This window comes from Danaus plexippus, chromosome Z (genome assembly GCF_018135715.1).
Source record: "Danaus plexippus chromosome Z, MEX_DaPlex, whole genome shotgun sequence".
In the NCBI taxonomy this organism is placed as follows: domain Eukaryota; kingdom Metazoa; phylum Arthropoda; class Insecta; order Lepidoptera; family Nymphalidae; genus Danaus; species Danaus plexippus.
In genome coordinates this window covers 14,142,184-14,159,716 of record NC_083559.1, presented here as the reverse complement: position 1 = coordinate 14,159,716, position 17,533 = coordinate 14,142,184, and the positions used below count along the sequence as shown (strand labels likewise).

The 17,533-nt window shown below is 28.9% G+C and overlaps 4 protein-coding genes across 7 annotated transcripts; 2 read left to right on the top strand and 2 right to left on the bottom strand.

Moving 5' to 3' along the window:
• Nucleotides 1-246: 246 nt before the first annotated feature.
• Nucleotides 247-2,572, top strand: LOC116778110 (protein unc-119 homolog). Its single transcript, XM_032671985.2, has 3 exons — nucleotides 247-818; nucleotides 935-1,107; nucleotides 1,202-2,572. The coding sequence occupies exons 1-3, from the start codon at nucleotides 466-468 to the stop codon at nucleotides 1,318-1,320; spliced, it is 645 nt and encodes a 214-aa protein (XP_032527876.1). The 5' UTR covers nucleotides 247-465; the 3' UTR covers nucleotides 1,321-2,572.
• LOC116778107 (E3 ubiquitin-protein ligase siah2-like) lies at nucleotides 2,168-7,960 on the bottom strand. Of its 4 annotated transcripts, XM_061526610.1 has the most exons (11): nucleotides 7,725-7,958; nucleotides 7,545-7,634; nucleotides 7,272-7,331; nucleotides 5,712-5,819; nucleotides 5,322-5,432; nucleotides 5,090-5,200; nucleotides 4,858-4,968; nucleotides 4,626-4,736; nucleotides 4,172-4,373; nucleotides 3,794-3,935; nucleotides 2,168-3,371 (listed from the first exon to the last, which is right to left on the bottom strand). In XM_061526610.1, exons 1-11 carry the CDS (start codon nucleotides 7,793-7,795, stop codon nucleotides 2,935-2,937), a joined length of 1,554 nt encoding a protein of 517 aa, XP_061382594.1. In that variant the 5' UTR covers nucleotides 7,796-7,958; the 3' UTR covers nucleotides 2,168-2,934. The 4 variants fall into 4 exon arrangements, with proteins under 4 accessions (XP_061382594.1, XP_061382596.1, XP_061382595.1 ...); XM_061526612.1 differs by lacking the exon at nucleotides 5,322-5,432 and having other exon boundaries at nucleotides 7,725-7,960; XM_061526611.1 differs by lacking the exon at nucleotides 4,858-4,968 and having other exon boundaries at nucleotides 7,725-7,959.
• A 1,975-nt stretch (nucleotides 7,961-9,935) lies between these two features.
• LOC116778001 (macrophage migration inhibitory factor-like) lies at nucleotides 9,936-11,107 on the bottom strand. Its single transcript, XM_032671840.2, has 3 exons — nucleotides 10,799-11,107; nucleotides 10,542-10,714; nucleotides 9,936-10,198 (listed from the first exon to the last, which is right to left on the bottom strand). Exons 1-3 carry the CDS (start codon nucleotides 10,904-10,906, stop codon nucleotides 10,120-10,122), a joined length of 360 nt encoding a protein of 119 aa, XP_032527731.1. The 5' UTR covers nucleotides 10,907-11,107; the 3' UTR covers nucleotides 9,936-10,119.
• A 322-nt stretch (nucleotides 11,108-11,429) lies between these two features.
• On the top strand, nucleotides 11,430-15,970 carry LOC116777853 (protein Red). The gene is made up of 12 exons (XM_032671604.2): nucleotides 11,430-11,543; nucleotides 11,777-11,949; nucleotides 12,497-12,691; nucleotides 12,887-12,950; nucleotides 13,051-13,125; nucleotides 13,434-13,541; nucleotides 13,619-13,683; nucleotides 13,787-14,030; nucleotides 14,276-14,423; nucleotides 14,719-14,907; nucleotides 15,472-15,638; nucleotides 15,797-15,970. The coding sequence occupies exons 2-12, from the start codon at nucleotides 11,804-11,806 to the stop codon at nucleotides 15,872-15,874; spliced, it is 1,479 nt and encodes a 492-aa protein (XP_032527495.1). The 5' UTR covers nucleotides 11,430-11,543; nucleotides 11,777-11,803; the 3' UTR covers nucleotides 15,875-15,970.
• Nucleotides 15,971-17,533: the final 1,563 nt, after the last annotated feature.

Below are 17,533 nucleotides of genomic sequence, written 5' to 3'. Positions count from 1 at the left end.
CTTATGATGCAACGGAAATTACGTCAGCAGTTATGGATTCGTTCAAAATAATAAATTAATTTGTTGTATTATTTGTATACAATTTATACTTATATCAAAATAAAAGACGTTGAGACCTTATGGGGATTTTACAAAATTGTATTATAACAAAATAAAAAAAATCGACAATTTGTATACCGAAATTTTGTCTATGTCTTATTACTACAGACTACTTGAAGCTTACTGTAATAACTAATATTATAGACTGTGGACTGTAGTAGTTACTAGTGAGCACTGACAAGAAAAATCCAATAATTTCGATTTTCGATCCTCGGCTATATTTTAATTCCCTTCTTGAAGTTCTTAAAATATAGTGTCATTTCATATTGAAATTCAGAAATAAATAATGGTTTAACAAAATTATCAGCGGACCATTAGTCTCTGATAGTGTTATTTAATATTGTTAGAGTTAAAGGTGCTATAATTATGAGTTTGGTTAGTAAAAAGTGTGAATCAATATCTCTTCTCGAATCCAATCGTGATGAAATCATCCCTAACAACGTTACTCCGGACGACGTTTTAAAATTCAATAAAATAACTGATACCTACTTATGTAGTCCGGACGCGAACGTGTACGATATAGATTTCACACGATTTAAAATACGCGATCTCGAAACTGGCACCGTTCTTTTTGAAATTGCCAAACCTCCGACCGACTTCGGTGTTGACAATGAGGGTGCAGAAGAAGTCCCTGAAGAACCATTGGATCCTAATGCGGGCAGATTCGTGAGATACCAATTCACTCCACAGTTTCTAAAGCTGAAGACAGTCGGGGCAACGTAAGTGTCAATTATATTTTGAATCTTAAGTAGAATTGTATTATGTATGTTTTTGTAAAAAAATTGATTGTGAGTAGCCTAGTTTTTATGTAATGATGACAAAATGCAATTTTCAGGGTTGAGTTTACAGTCGGGGCTCGTCCTGTCAATCATTTTAGAATGATTGAAAAACACTTCTTTAGGGACACATTACTTAAGACCTTTGATTTTGAATTTGGCTTCTGTATTCCATTTTCAAGAAACACATGTGAACACATATATGAGTTCCCATCACTGCCACCAAATCTTGGTAATTATACCTGAACTATTCACATAATACACTACCCAAAAAATCAAAAAGATCATAAAATTGTTTAATTATATTTTTTTTATATAAATTCCAGTCGAAGAAATGATAGCAGCCCCGTTTGAGACATGTTCTGATAGCTTCTACTTTGTGGACAACCATCTTGTAATGCACAATAAAGCTGACTACGCTTACAACGGAGGCATTAACAATTAAGATCAATTTGTCTGTAACACTTTTTTTAAATTATATAAGCACTTTGTATACTTATTAATGGTTTTAAGAAGCAAGTGTGAACATTGAATGTTCTTTTCATTAATTATATTGCATGAAGCAAACATTACTATAACAATACTCTTTTAGGAAATAGTGACCTTATATATCTGTGTATGTTTTGATGTCGTCGGCAATCTTAACTTTGTTACGTAAACCTGTAACAGTAGTATGTTTAAATATAAATTTATTTCTTAAATACTTTCAACATTCCATTTGATCTCATATTATTGATGTTGTAATAGATGTTAATGAAGTATGTATTTGTATGGCAAGTATACCTTTTCCTTGTAGGACCAGTATTTGTTTTGTTTGCGGTTAAAAAGTTGATAACACTCGAGTGATTTGTTGTATTTTGCACCGTTTCAATCGACATCCGTTTGCGTGAGACACGGATGTATTTTTTAATGATTTATATTTAGCACATATTCTAGTCACTTAATTATTATCTGTGTTATGTAATACTTACCACTCTCTGGGCTTTTGAGGATACCCGGAACATGGAAATATTTTAGATGGGATATCAGTAATCAAATGTCATTACGGTTACTAAATAACATACTTAACTATCCTTATTTAGTCATAATGAATTTAAATTATTTAACTTTGTTTTATTTTACAAGTTTCGCATCGTGATAATTCAATCAAAATAATTATAGCTTTATCCAGTTCAAAAACAATTTTATTATTTTCTTATCAATTGTTGGTCAAAAATGTGAACGACTAGGACTGAAAACTTCCAACTGTATCACATATGAATTCTGTTAAGGTTTTATTGCAATCAAGCAGCTTTTTTGTTTAACATCAATTTATTGAAGATATAAATATCTTAGCAACACTAATATAATAACAAGACAAAGGTATTCCGAAGAACATAAGTCAAGAAATAGATAGAAAGGGCTTTCACTAATACAAGTACATAATTTTGTTAAGGAAAATTATTGTACACCTATCATCGAAGAGAGTGTTAATCAAGTTTTATTGATAAGTGTACTTGTTTTAATATTACGAATCTTATACTTTCTAAATGTGTTCAACTTGTAATGTCCTATTGATATTACATTTCAATTATTTATTATTGTATTGAAATCAATTAGGGCCCATCGAGTCTCTAACAGATATCGCATACTCGTCACCCCGTAGAACTAGATAATTGAGCTTATGTATGAATAAAATGTAATGGCTATTAAATAAATTTTGTTGTTTTATTTGAAAGTACACATGAGCGACTGTGAAATTATTTTTTAATATAATAATGCAACTTTACATAGTAGTAGTAGTAGAAATATATGCTCTAATATTTTTTTTTCATGTAACATCTTTCATGATGCTAAGACACTTCAGCTGAGGAATAATAGAATGAAGCATAGTATAAAAAAGAAAAATAAAATTTTAAGCATCGCATAGAGTAATGGAATAATCAAGAGTTAAAAGTAGTCTAATACAAATTATACTCTTATCGCTAACATGTAATACTATTTTTGAACTACGTCAAGATAATGGGATTTATAAATGCCATTTTAAATGTTTATAAGTTTATATAGTGGCAAAAATTATTTATTGATTAATATTCTTTTTCTTGATATAAACCTTATAAGTCAACTTGCCAGCATCCAGGAAGGTTTTTGCATAATCTATATTGATGATGGCACAATTACAGGCTGTAATTATATCGCAGATTGGTGTCCCGTACGGCTGACAAATGTCGATGTATTCGAATTTGCGACGAGGAGTTTTCTTTTGGTATACATGCAATTCATAGATCCATTTGGAAGCTTGCATTTTTGTACCGAGACACAGTACAGCCATGGAAATGTTGTTTAGTGTTATGTCAATTTGTATATGTAGTATAAAGGGGATATTTCCAAGGGTGATTAAATGAAAACCTTTGTAATCCAAGCCGCTTAGCAGCAATGACATTTCTTTGTTAACTTCAGCCTGACACTTTTCTGGATGCATGTCATGGAGGTGTTCCAAAATATTCTTCATCCATCCTGAAAATAAGAATGCATACTTATTATATAGATGAATTTAAATTATTAAATCTTAAGTCTACTCCTAGTAGTAAGGAAAATGATGCTGTAAACATAAACCTGGCATATTTCATTTCATTGCTTTAAAATTGGTAAATCTGAGCATTTTTCAAACATTTACAAAATTCTCTAAAACAAATTGATGTAGCAGAAACTAACGGAAAAATATTGTATGTTTTATACAACAGGAACCAACAATTTCAAGTACATTTAATATTGAAGATTGACCATTCAAGGAAATTATTTAAAGATTCAATCGTATAAAAGGTTTTTGGTAATTTGATATAATGACGAATTTAATTCTGATAAGTAATATATATTATTATTTGTGTAAAAGATAAAAATTATTGTATGTGATGTAAAAAATAAAAAATACTTTTTACCTTTCCAGTTACAGGCATCATTTAAATTAGTCAAAGGGCAGGGTAGATCCCTGAATATACAATCAGTCAGATGAGCCTCCATATCATCCATTTGAAAATGCAATATGCAACCACGACTCTTATATATACACGGCTTTTTTGGCTGTAAAGCAAACGCTTATAATGCAATGCAGACTCTCTCAATTAGAATTTATATTTATTTAAGCACCAATTATAAATTTCATGCACATCGAAAAGAAATTTTTTAGGTGGCAAAAAAGGAAAAATATACTGTGGGTCGTTATTAAACGTGAGTAATAAAATTTGATATTGTTAGTTAGTGACTTTCTTTAGCTGCTTTACTATACTAGTGTTAGTAGAAGTCTAGCAATTCCTCACCTTGTCATCTACAATGTTAGAGGCAAAAGTTGCCTCGAGTGTGATGTTTCTCATATTTGTGATAATTTCACAACATGTACCGCAATTTTTCATTTTGGATTTGCAGTCTTCGCAAGAGCTGTGCCCATTTTGACACTGATAAATATTTAAACCAAACTTTTCCTTGCAAGTAACACAATTAACAATTGCTCTTCTATTTGTCCTTTAAGAGAAAATTTTACAGTCAGATTTCACGGACACTTGCCTTAAGTCTTTGGATATGTTTGTTCCAATAACTTTATCTAACAAAATATAGTGACCGTTTCTTTACGAAAAATGTGTTAATTTTGTTGCAAATAAGATTTTTTTTTTACAAAATCAATGTAAATACTTTGTATTGCGGACTCTTTGGAAATTCTGAAAACATTTAACAATTTTACCAACACAACATGTCACAGAATATTTAATGACTTACTGTTGCAAGGAACTCGCAGCTCTTTGATTTGGTCTGCTATTGCGTCTTTGTTTATTTGATTCTTGGGAAACCAAAGTGGATGTTGAAGGGCCCGGAGTTGGATATTCATGTCTAAAACAAAACGATCAATACAGCATAAATATCATGTTAATTTTAATCATATATTATAATAGTTTCATAAACAATAGTATATATATAACTTAAATATGTCACAAAATTATCAATGACTTACTGTTGCAAGGAACTCGCAGCTCTTTGATTTGGTCTGCTATTGTGTCTTTGTGTATTTGATTCTTGGGAAACCAAAGTGGATGTTGAAGGGCCCGAAGTTGGATATTCATATCTAAAACAAAACAATCAATACAGCATAAATATCATGTTAATTTTAATCATATATTATAATAGTTTCATAAACAATAGTATATATATAACTTAAATATGTCACAAAATTATCAATGACTTACTGTTGCAAGGAACTCGCAGCTCTTTGATTTGGTCTGCTATTGTGTCTTTGTTTATTTGATTCTTGGGAAACCAAAGTGGATGTTGAAGGGCCCGAAGTTGGATATTCATATCTAAAACAAAACGATCAATACAGCATAAATATCATGTTAATTTTAATCATATATTATAATAGTTTCATAAACAATAGTATATATATAACTTAAATATGTCACAAAATTTTCAATGACTTACTGTCGCAAGGAACTCGCAGCTCTTTGATTTGGTCTGCTATTGTGTCTTTGTTTATTTGATTCTTGTGAATCCAAAGTGGATGTTGAAGGGCCCGAAGTTGGATATTCATGTCTAAAACAAAACCATCAATACAGCATAAATATCATGTTAATTTTAATCATATATTATACATACATTATCATAAACAATGTCCATATATAAAAATCACAGCTATGATAAAACTCTTCTTAATAATTTTACTTTATACAGCTACCTATATTATATGCACGATTATTTGTATATTGATATAATTAATTATTGTATAAATCAAAAATTTATTCTTATGATATAGAATGTTATTCTGTGATATGTACTGATTTTATTATAAATAAATAAAGAGGCAAAATATACCTCTGAGTAGGTTGCTGTTCACGCAATGGGATAATTTGGCTAGCAGCTCCCATTGTTTGGGTATCAGTTGTATATAAAAGGATCTCTGCAGGAGCGGTCGGTGTTATACTAAAAACAAAGGAATATTAATAGGACATTCTCACAATGTTAAATGGTTACTATTCTGTAACGCAGTGGTTCCCAACCTTTTCTTGACTAGGGAACACTTTGTATTCTTTGTTGTTCGCATGGGACCACAATGTAAAAGAAAAATGAAGTGAAAGACTAAGAAAATAAACTTTAATAAAAAGCTCAATGTATTTCATCTCAACAAAAATATGTTATTAGAACATTAATAAAATTTAAAAGAGTTTTGAATTTGTTTGCGGACCACTGTTTGAATTCTGCGGACCACCGCTTGGGAACCACTGCGGTAACAATGTTCTGAAGGTTTTTTATTAATCTAATACCTATAAATGTGATTCTAGAACATGTAATTAGGTAATAAAATTGTAGTATATAAATGAGATGCCTAGCTGCTTCATATAGCTGCAATAATGGATTTTTATATAAAAATATATATAAATGTTACCAACATTAAATACACGATGTTACCATTATATAACTGCTGCATCAACTGTGATTTATTTTGTAAGTATATGTATTCAAAATACTCAATTACGATTTAAAAAATGGATTAAGAAATGGAAAATTTTAGTCAATGGTATATAATGGTATAGCCATAAAGAAGCCAGTTTCTACAAGTATTTACACATATAATATGCATGGAACAGATATATTTATATTAAAATTATCTTTTAGGGTATCATAATCTCAAGCTCTATCAGGTTTGATGAGTATTTAAATAGAGTCTTTTATGTGTGTGACATATATTTTCATCTAACAATAAGTGTGTTATACTAATGACAAAGAATTTATAATTAAAACCAAATTATATTTTCATGAACTGTAGAATAGTTGTTTTGATTGCTTATAAAAAAAAAACCTTAGTGTTCCAGTTTAGGACTTGGAAAGATGAAGAAGAGACTGTACATTGACATAATTTTTGTTTAGTACCATTGTCCTTCAAGCCAGCAATGATAAAGATAATACCACTACTCTTCAAGTTACTAATGATAATGAAATCATTAGAAACTTATTAGTATTTGATTTATAATGAAATGTAAATGTTATTTATTTAGTTTATGTTTAGGACGCTTTGACAAGCAATCGGGCTAAATATATATACTTAATGGCATCAGTAATTAATATAAGTTAATCGAATGTGAGCCTAAATCATTAAGCCTGTAAATATAATCTGATTAATAATAGAAAGTAGTATTTATACAACTCATAATTACAATAAGGTATTTAGGCACATGTATAATAGGTAATAAGGTACACATGCATTCTCTAATGAATGGAAAAAAAAAATTACAATATTATGGATAAAATTATCTTAATACTGTATTTATACTTTAGTTTAACAGAATAGCACACTTTCACCCAATGTGAAGGCATTAAGTTGTAATATTTACAATAATTCTAGTATAATTAAACATATATATATATATAACTTACTTGTAACTATTTGAAGTACTTGGTGAATAAGTCAATTCTGATTGTATATTGGGGTATATTCTGAAAATAAAGTATTCAAAACACTTATAAAGCTAATAGGTCATAAATATAGGCTAGAAAAATTATAGGGAACACATACTTCATCAAGAAAAATTAAAATAGATCTTAAATTTGCATAACGGATTTTTTCACAAATATAACAATAAATAAAATTTATTTATATTGTAAGATTACATCATGTCTAACCTACAAGATGGTTATTTACGCATTTACCTGCTTTGTTCTGCCAATAGTCTCTCGTTATATAACCGTTTTTGAGTTTCTAAAATTTTTACGACGTCTTCTGCTGTACAATGACTTTGCCTAAAATGCAAAAAATGTACATTTTGTCATATTTTCAACACATACTGCAAACTGTGGAAAATTTTAAATGTACAAAAAGTAACGTTTTACCTCCCGCTCTCTTGATTCCTGTTACTTAAATTTTCTTTGTTACACTCAATTTTTGAATTCTTTTCTCCCATTATAGATGCAACTAGTTTGAAATTTGAACAAATGTGAAATAGAAAAATAAAAATCAAAATAGTTTTATCAAACAAAACTGGGATGTGTAAACACACACAACACAGAGCGAAAGGTTGGTTAATTTACTTGCTGTTAGTTGCTACTGAGTCTAGAATCTAGATGGAAAGTAATAGATATACCCCCACTATAAATTATAAAAAATTTAGGTATTTCCCCGCTTAAAATGTAGAATATAAAATATTGTTTGACATTTGAAATCGTTCCTTATCTGTGACCTATGTTTTATTTAATTTTTTTTGTTCAATTGAAAAGTAAAACAATTTTTTTATTAAATAAGACGGAAAGCCATTTGTAACATAAAATAATTCAATTTAAAAAATATTTCGATTTACTACAAATTAAAAAATAAAACGAGTTTCAAATTCTATTGCATTTTTTTGTCACGAATATATTTAAATATTAATATTGCAATATTCACAAATGTTAACACCTGAACTAATGTGTGAAAAGTTAATAAATATTAACATGTGAAAAAAGGAATAGAATTGGGAATATATCATTCTACTATTTATAATTATTGTTTTCATAAAATGTTCCCCTTTTGTGTGCCTTCTTATCCATTTTTGATATTAATTTATGTTCTTTTCTCGTATACTTAGAAATCTCATAAAATGTTAATACGTTTTTAAGTATTTCCAAAACATATCTTTATTACGAATTAAGTTATTAATTATCTGTTATAGAGAGAGACCAACTATAAAATGCTTGTTTTTTACCACACCAATAGTTGGTATTCCCATTACTTTTTCTTGCAATGTATAAAATATATTGTCTTTAGACTGATTGAGCGTCTAATGATACTTTATTTACTTTTTATTTCTTTAAATACTAAGTATCCTTTCAGTTGTGTTTATTTTTTCTGTCATAACCATATTTTCGATCCCCTCAAGCGTTTTCGACTAATTTTCTTAAATCCTCTTCCAAGTTGATGCATTCATATCATCTTTTATTATTACTCCATTTACCACAAAAAAAAATATATACATTTTTAATTAAATAACATTAATTATTCTGTAGCTTTACAGTGGATTGTTAAAAAAATTTAACTAATACGAGTTCCGCTACTAAACATAAGAATTCTGATGGCAACACCTTTCCTTAAAGTCGTTTCCTAACGGGGGTCGGGGAATTACCAAGTTTAGCCAAGCTAAAGTACAAGTTTATACTAACACTTTTATTTTTTAATAAGTGTCAAATGTCTTCTGTAGTATTGCTGTGTATCAGTCATGAATTTTAAAAATTTGACTTTTGACTTAATTATGAGTAATAGTTGTTTTTTGTATTACGTTTGAATATGATTTTTTTTCACAATATAAAAATTATATATTCATTTATTAAATTGGAAGATTTAAACCAAGTTTCTTGCTTAAAATTTAATATGAAATTTGTAGTGATTGTTATAAATTATAATGTGTTATGAATTATAACGCAACTATAAAAGAACTTTAAAATTTTTAAAGAAATAGTAACTGAAATTTTATGACGTACTTTTATTATCAGAACATTCATTTAATAATTTATTTCACAATCGCCCAAAACGCGCGATCCAATATACATTTTCCATTAGGTATGGCTGAAATTTATTTATATTAAGATGAAAATAAAAGGAACATAAAATTTACTGTCTTACGTGACATTTTGACATGTGTGGCACACATTAACTGAAATGTAAAGTCAATTGATGTTCTTTACATGTACTTCAATTTGTGTAAAATTTAATTAAAACCGATTCAGTATATGAAGCATAAGAATTAATCATGCAAAATACCTCAGTTAATATTTAGTAATATTTTAGTAACTGCTTCTATTTTTAAGATCTATCATTTCCAAACAAACAATGTATTAAGATTTGGCAAGTGTTAGATATTTAACAGTTTTTAAAACATTATACCCTGGTTCTAACTAACACTTAAATATTTAACTATTTCTGGTACAACTGCATGTTTTATAGTTGATATATTTACTAATAACATTATTTTCTATCAGAGTGAGTTGCCAAATGAATAATTATTTTTAAAGTAGGTAGTTGGTGAAAGGTATATGTATGAAGGTTGTACGATAATAAAAAAAACTAAACAGTGCTTTAAAATTATTTTTTTTAATTATAAATGTTATAGTCAAGATATTGATTGAAATTTGTGTTTTTTTTTTTTTTTTAATAAATAATATACATTATTAAGCCTGAACATTCACATTTAAGTGAAACGGTATTAATATTTCCAATTGAAAGATTTCAGTAGATATATAAGAGTGATGCTAGAAATCATCCAATAATATCATGGAATGTTGTTCCCTTGAAACCGACATTGGAGGATGGTTCATTTTGGTATGTTATATACATTCTGAAAAAAAAAAAAGATTTTAATAAAAATAAGTCATATATACTATTAATAACACAGAAAATATACATTCTGATATTCTAATCATGATGATATCAACAAAATTTTTTTAAGTTTATATATAATATTCTATTAAAGGAACAGTAATATGTAGAAATGGATTTCAAATATTAATTTGGTATCAACTTAAATACAAATAAAAATACAGCTGAATTATATATAATATACTAAGAATAATTCACCACAAGACATGAAATACATAAAAAATATGTATTTATATCTATTAGAAAACCACAGATGTTATTTCACAAATTGTTAACTATTTTCATGCTAACTAAAGATATACCTGTCTTTAGGAATACCCAGCTCTTTTTCAACCAATTCAAACAAAACTTTTGAATGTTTTTTGTTTTCATTCAGACCAAGAGCCCCGATTGACATTAAACTTGCTGTGGCACATGGAGCATTGGAACCACCAAAACACATTTGAACATCGGGAATAATTGAGACCACACAAAACTAAAACAGAATTTATATATTAAATATATATATTCCTTCCTTTTATTATTAAATCGCATGGTAAAAAATTGTTGATAAGCTTACTTGAGCAGGTTTCCCAAGACTATTTGCTAAAATTGGAATTGCTTTAGAAACGAAGTCTTCAGGTATTTTACTTTTGGATACATTCGTTTCGATTCTTAAATGCGGCATATTTAGTATGTATGTATAGGACCGGTTGAGATAGAATTTACTAAATAAATTGCAAATCACCGGGATATTTACAGTTCCAATTTCAGCTCCAGAACGTTGTGAAATGTAAACTAGATGTCGTGACCTTTTGACCGCTGATAATCAACAAGAAATTATAGGTAATTACCTACTGGTATTTCTAATTGAATTACATAAGAGATTCTATGAACATCATAGACTAAGATAAGACAATTAAACCCTAAGTTTATAACTAATATAAAAACGGTATTCCATCATTGTTTTGCGTTTATTAGCATTTTTGGTATTATTTGTAACATGGCGTGCTTTTGTTATTGTTTAAAGCCTCTTACATTTTAGAGTAATATTAATTATATAAAGGGTAAACAAATTTCAATTTCAACAAAATTTGAAAAATAAAAAACAGATAAAGTATACGCGATGTTTGTATATTAAAAATGTTTTATAAATACATATATTTCTACTTTAAGTGTAACTATTACCTAAATTGTTTTATATATTTTTGTATAGTCTGTCGTATTGACTTATAAATTATAATTTGACAATTCATTTGTCAAAATCAAGTAGCCAGTCAGAATTAGAAAAATTCGAAGACGCGGAACGGAATATTACATTAAGGGTATGTAATAAAATTAGTAATAAATAGTATGTAAGAATTCAAAAAATTACTGTGAGATAACCACTCTTGTAGGGAGTGAAGGGATTTCTAAAATATTAAATAGATATAACGCTCTTGAGAAGCTTTGTTTGTTGGTTTATATTTTAATTAATAAGCAATTGCTTTCTCAGCTATCTTTTAAAAGCTATAAAGTAATTGTTATCTTGTTTTTATCCTTTACTTTTCCGTTTCAGCGACATTGTTTGAAATACAACTAAAACATGGAAGACAGAAGTGTTGAAGACACTCCGGTGTCTCAGAGGCTTACTAACGATGACTTCAGAAAGTTGTTGATGACTCCTCGATCCACTCCATCTGGTGGCAGTCGGGGGGATGGATCTATTCGGGAAGCCATGGCTAGTGCTGGGTAAAATATTCACATTTCAATCAAAAGTATTGAGATGATATATGTGTGGATGTTTTACTACTGTGTTATTTAATTTTACTTACTCCATAGCTGTTATCTCAACTTGATAGCTGTTTCTTGAGGCTTTTAATGACAGTAGTCTCAATGTTACATATTTTGGATACCTTTAATTAATTTTTAATACATTTTATTGTATCATAGACATGTATACATATAATGTCATCATGTGAAATGATGTGGTCAAAGATGCAGTGATAAGTAACTGACAAATCTTTCATTTGTATTATGAAAAATATATATTAGAGTTTCAAAACTCAGATTTTAATTTCTCTTTGTATATAAAAAAAATTACCAATTTTGTCATTGACACTTGCTGAGAATTAAAATTGTTGTTAAAAAAAAATTACAATATCACTAACATACAATTACTTAATTTTAAAATTTGTACCTGAGTTGAATCATCATGGCTTCCATGAAAATATAAAAAATTTAATAAATATTATCATATACAAAAAACGAAGCTAAAGCTGAAATTATTTTTATGTAGGACCATGCCTCCACCGGTAGAAAACAAGAGTGAACTGAGACGTAAAAAGAAATCTTACTATGCCGCTCTGAAGAAGCAGGAGGACAATAAGCTTGCAGAGTTGGCAGAGAAGTATAGAGATCGTGCAAGGGAAAGACGTGACGGTGTGAACGATTTGGTCGTTGACCCCACAAGCAACACTAGCAGCGCTTACAGGTATGTTTTAAGTAATAAGATGAAACTAGGTTGTGCTTAAGCAAAACCAGTTGAGATTTATTCTCATATCACCTTTCATGATTTAGATCCTGTTTGATTATAGATGTATATCTTATTGCTAGTACATAGTAGAATTGCGATATAATATTTGTGTACATAAAACATTGCTCATACAATTTTTAACGTGAATTTCAGGGCCGTAGCTCCGGATGCTAAGTCCGGAATGGATGCTAAGGAACGGCGACGACAAATGATCCAGGTGACTTATTTGCAACATATATAATAATATTAAAATTTGTCCCTTATGTAGTTTGCTATATAATAACTACTGATTTTGACATTAAAAAATATGATTTCAGGAATCCAAATATCTTGGTGGTGATATGGAGCACACCCACTTGGTGAAGGGTCTTGATTATGCTCTGCTGCAGAAGGTAAAATTATCATTACAGCCTTAAGCCAGAAACCCATTGATTTCATTCTTATCTTAAATTATTTATATTTATATAAATTATAAATACATAATATATCTGTACATGTCTTTAAAAATCAATGTGTTTTGGCCTTTACCCATAAAATGATATGACAGTTCCAGTATATTATCCAGACAGTAATCTATATATTTCGGTTTAAAATTTCTTTACTGTACACAATCAGAACTACAACAGAGTTAGTTTTATGAAATATGAAAAATAAGATAATAATTTAATTCCAAATTTTATGTGGATTTTATTTAAATCAGGTCCGTTCTGAAATCCAAACGCGGGAAAACGAGCAAGAATTGGAAATGGAACGACTTGTATCAGTTCCCATTGAAGCGATACCAGAGAAGAAAGAAGTGTTGCCAGTGGTAAATAATATTACATATTTATTATATACATTATATTAATTAGTGACATTTTTTAATATATGTTTATTTACATGAAGGAAGAAGAAATACAGTTCGAAAACCCAATGGCTAGAAATATTTACAATCTCATTATAGAGCAGAAGTAAGTGTTAATGAAATTGATTTATTGTTATTTTCCATTCACTGTAATATTTAATCTATTCGTTCTATTTTTGAATAATTCTAATGCGATGAATAAATTGTAGGAACAAGAAGATTACTCGCAACGACCTGTTCGCTCCAGGTCGTATGGCTTATGTTGTTGAATTAGATGATGAAGGGACCATAGACAGCGATATACCAACAACCCTGACGAGGAGCAAGGCGGATGTTCCGGAAATGGATGAACGGACATCAGGCTCCGCCTCCAACGACGTGGTCATCGAGAAGCTGTCTCAGATATTCTCGTATTTGAGACACGGGCGGCACAGGAAGCTTAAGAAGACGAAGGTACCGTAACATATTCTCATTATTAATGATTATATTGCGATGAGTTTTAAATGAAACACAGGTAATTTTTAAATACATACATACATATATATATATATATATATATATATATATATATAAATATATGTATATTAAAAGACACACATAACGTTTTAACCGAAATGTAGACTATTTTGACTTCTTTCAAGCCAATCTACAATAGTAAGGGTTGTGAGATATATTATTATTAATAATATATATTTCAGGACAAAAATACAGAGAAGGGTCGCAACGACGACTCTATATATGGCGATATTGGGGATTATGTAGCGGATGACAGGCAAAGTGACCGACGCGATGAACGACCGAGGACTGGATACTTTGACAAACCACAGGAGACAGAGAAGGAAGAAGGTATTATATCACCCAGGCGGTGTACTGTGTGCCGTTGACATTATTAAAAAAAGAAGCATTTTAAAAAATTAATTTAAATTCGGTATAATTTAATAAATATCAAGCAGAAATTTTGATTAATTCAATATGCTTCTTTGTTGAGGTCGAGGGAACCATAATGTGAAAGCTTATATAATATTCGTTGGCAGTACCTGTTTTTTTGTATGCAATAGTTTATATATTATATTAGTTGTATTTTGTAATCTTTGAACGATTTTCACTTTGTAATGTACACTCATGGTTTTATAATCTGCAGGGCCACTTGTAGGTCGTCGTACGGAGCGCGACCGTCGCTCGGCGGCGCTCCTGTCCCGGTTGGCAGCGGAGCCCGAGGGCTACGCTGAGTGTTACCCCGGGCTGAGGGAAATGAATGACGCCATTGACGATTCAGACGACGAGGTCGACTACACCAAGATGGACGCCGGAAATAAGAAGGGACCTATCGGTATTGACACACAGTTTTTTTTTTTATTTATGTACATCAGGTACAAAATCAATATGATAACGTTCGTAATGATGTCCTTATCTCTTTAAAATACATTTCTAGTAAGACATATATCTGATAAAGAGGAATTAAAAGTATGGATACGTGTATAGTGTATATATGGAGATAGTAAAATACGTAAATATATTCGAAATTAATAACTATACATGTTAATAATTAATGTAGATATTATAGTTGAGCTTGAAGTAATTTGTGAATGATAACTCACAATTTAACATACAAAGTTTTTTTTTCTACAAGGATTTGTAAAGAAATTTAACATTTTTCCTCATATATTTGCATATAATACTAAATAGAGAATAGAAAAACTGATTATACATAATTTCATGATTTGTATCTAAGTTGTATATTTTGTTATTGATTACACAAATATCCACACTAACATCTTAAGTAAATGAAATTTTATTAGTTATGAAAAAATAGGAAATAATATATGATTGCATTGCTCAGTGTAGTGTTATATGTTAGTAAGTAATGATTTAAATTATTTTTGTTCATATCAAGGTCGTTGGGATTTCGACACTCAAGAGGAATATTCTGACTACATGAGTAGCAAAGAAGCGCTTCCAAAGGCTGCTTTCCAATATGGCGTCAAAACACAAGATGGCCGTAAGACGAGGAAGACGAAGGATAAGAGCGAAAAAGCCGAACTCGACAGGGAATGGCAACAGGTTATTTATATATTAATTAATTAAAAAAATTAAATATTCCATATACCATAGAGAGCAATAAACATTAAGGTCTTGTATGATTTCATTGTCATTATGTTTAAAAAAGAAAAATGTCATCAAGTATGAGGAGAATTAATTTAATCTCTTTTTTGTTACAGATACAAAATATTATACAGAAGCGTAAAACACCACAGTATCCTGGGGATGAGAGTAACTTTAAAAAACCTAGATATTAAATAATGTCAGAACCATAGACGTGTCTATGTTATAATGTGTGTTCATATAACGACTTACATCGTTAAGATTTTTTAAATAAACACGTGCGAGTTTAATTTGGATTTTATTTAAATAAAAACCGATCTTTCTGTCATCAATACGTTTGTGTTCGAAATTTAAAAAATAATTACAGCTGTGTTCAATATACGAATTGCATTTCTATCTGTCATATGTATTGTTACAATACTTGTGAATTAAAATGGAATTTGATTTTGACATTGAATAATGGTTATATTATAAAATTAAAAAAATTAATGTACTTTGAATGGAATATATATATATTTTGACAGTAATATGATCAATATGTATATCATAACTAATTATAGAGTCACTACAGTTCCACAGAAGTGTAAATATCTTGTAACTCGATATACTAGAAGGTATTATTAAATAAATGAACATATAATTGTTTTAATATTAATCGTATGATTACGTAAGTTCATTATAATGTAATAATGACGTCAGTTAATGTTTTTTTCCGTTTAAATGTACATATTAAAAAATGATTTATAATGATATTTAGAAATAATAAAGTCGTTTGCGAATATAAAGTATGGTACATTATATCAGAACCATTATAATTAGTTTATGAGATTTTTTTGGAGTACCTGAGTTATAATCTATATAGAAACTTCTGGAATAGCTGGTTCAACCGACTGTGATCAAATTAAGAAGAGTGTTATGTTTTCGATCAGCACATACATGTATATGTAAGTACATAACAGCGATCAACAAGTTATGTTTTATATTTTATTCATCTCACCCATTGCTTTATTAACATTGATTTTCTCTGACATAAGAGTGACATTATAAAAAATATATATATACATTGGCTGAGAAAAACATACACAAATAGGGTAATACAATCGTTTGCTTTATGATATGATAATCAAAATGAAAAATGGAGGTAATAATAAAAATTTTTGTTCTTCCTTACTCAAAGATGTTATATTAAATGAAAGAATTTTCTTATTATTATAAATATCTTATATATGTATTACTTTTGCTTAAAGTTATGAAAGAAATTATTTTTATTCATGAAGTCTTAGACTTCACTCTTATTACTTTTCTCATCACAATCCAACTAATTATTTTAAGTTTGATTCAAATCGTTTGCTTTCAAGTTTTCTAAACACATAACTTCAATATTCTTTGTGTAAATGAATTAAGAATGAATGTATAAATTATTTGATTTAATGAGATGTATGTATATATGTATTTTTGATATAATATTTTTTTGTCATAACTATAAACGTTTTTACTGTCGTGTTGTTGATGAGCTGTCTAATAAGGTATTTATTATTCATTCAAACAGCCAGGCATACATTCTTAGAACTTGAAGCAATATATCGCTGACGGATTTTATTTTTAATCTTGTAAGACATGATCTTGTCTCATATAAATTTATTTTTGTGATGGTAGACTAAATTTTTAAATATCGCTTTGTATTAAATGCTTTGTTATTTTATAAAATTTAAATAATAAATGAATGAAAGTGCTTTTGTTTAACGTTCAATTTCTTGTTGTTTTGATTTTAATGAAATCAAAAGAAAGGTATTGTTCTAGTCAATTGCTATTATAAGTCTCGATCGGAGTATATCAGATCAGCCGATAGACCT

What these genes read in the sequence shown, in the direction of transcription:
- LOC116778110 (XM_032671985.2), top strand. Translation starts at nt 466, where the DNA reads ATGAGTTTGGTTAGTAAAAAGTGTGAATCAATATCTCTTCTCGAATCC. An exon ending in CTGAAGACAGTCGGGGCAAC is followed by an intron (nt 819 to 934) that starts GTAAGTGTCAAT and finishes TGCAATTTTCAG; the next exon opens with GGTTGAGTTTACAGTCGGGG. An exon ending in ATCACTGCCACCAAATCTTG is followed by an intron (nt 1,108 to 1,201) that starts GTAATTATACCT and finishes TATAAATTCCAG; the next exon opens with TCGAAGAAATGATAGCAGCC.
- LOC116778107 (XM_061526610.1), bottom strand. Translation starts at nt 7,795, where the DNA reads ATGGGAGAAAAGAATTCAAAAATTGAGTGTAACAAAGAAAATTTAAGT. An exon ending in AGGAATCAAGAGAGCGGGAG is followed by an intron (nt 7,635 to 7,724) that starts GTAAAACGTTAC and finishes TTTGCATTTTAG; the next exon opens with GCAAAGTCATTGTACAGCAG. An exon ending in GAACAGCAACCTACTCAGAG is followed by an intron (nt 5,433 to 5,711) that starts GTATATTTTGCC and finishes GTTTTGTTTTAG; the next exon opens with ACATGAATATCCAACTTCGG.
- LOC116778001 (XM_032671840.2), bottom strand. Translation starts at nt 10,906, where the DNA reads ATGCCGCATTTAAGAATCGAAACGAATGTATCCAAAAGTAAAATACCT. An exon ending in GTCTTGGGAAACCTGCTCAA is followed by an intron (nt 10,715 to 10,798) that starts GTAAGCTTATCA and finishes ATTCTGTTTTAG; the next exon opens with TTTTGTGTGGTCTCAATTAT. An exon ending in CTGGGTATTCCTAAAGACAG is followed by an intron (nt 10,199 to 10,541) that starts GTATATCTTTAG and finishes TTTTTTTTTCAG; the next exon opens with AATGTATATAACATACCAAA.
- LOC116777853 (XM_032671604.2), top strand. Translation starts at nt 11,804, where the DNA reads ATGGAAGACAGAAGTGTTGAAGACACTCCGGTGTCTCAGAGGCTTACT. An exon ending in AACACTAGCAGCGCTTACAG is followed by an intron (nt 12,692 to 12,886) that starts GTATGTTTTAAG and finishes CGTGAATTTCAG; the next exon opens with GGCCGTAGCTCCGGATGCTA. An exon ending in GGAGACAGAGAAGGAAGAAG is followed by an intron (nt 14,424 to 14,718) that starts GTATTATATCAC and finishes TATAATCTGCAG; the next exon opens with GGCCACTTGTAGGTCGTCGT.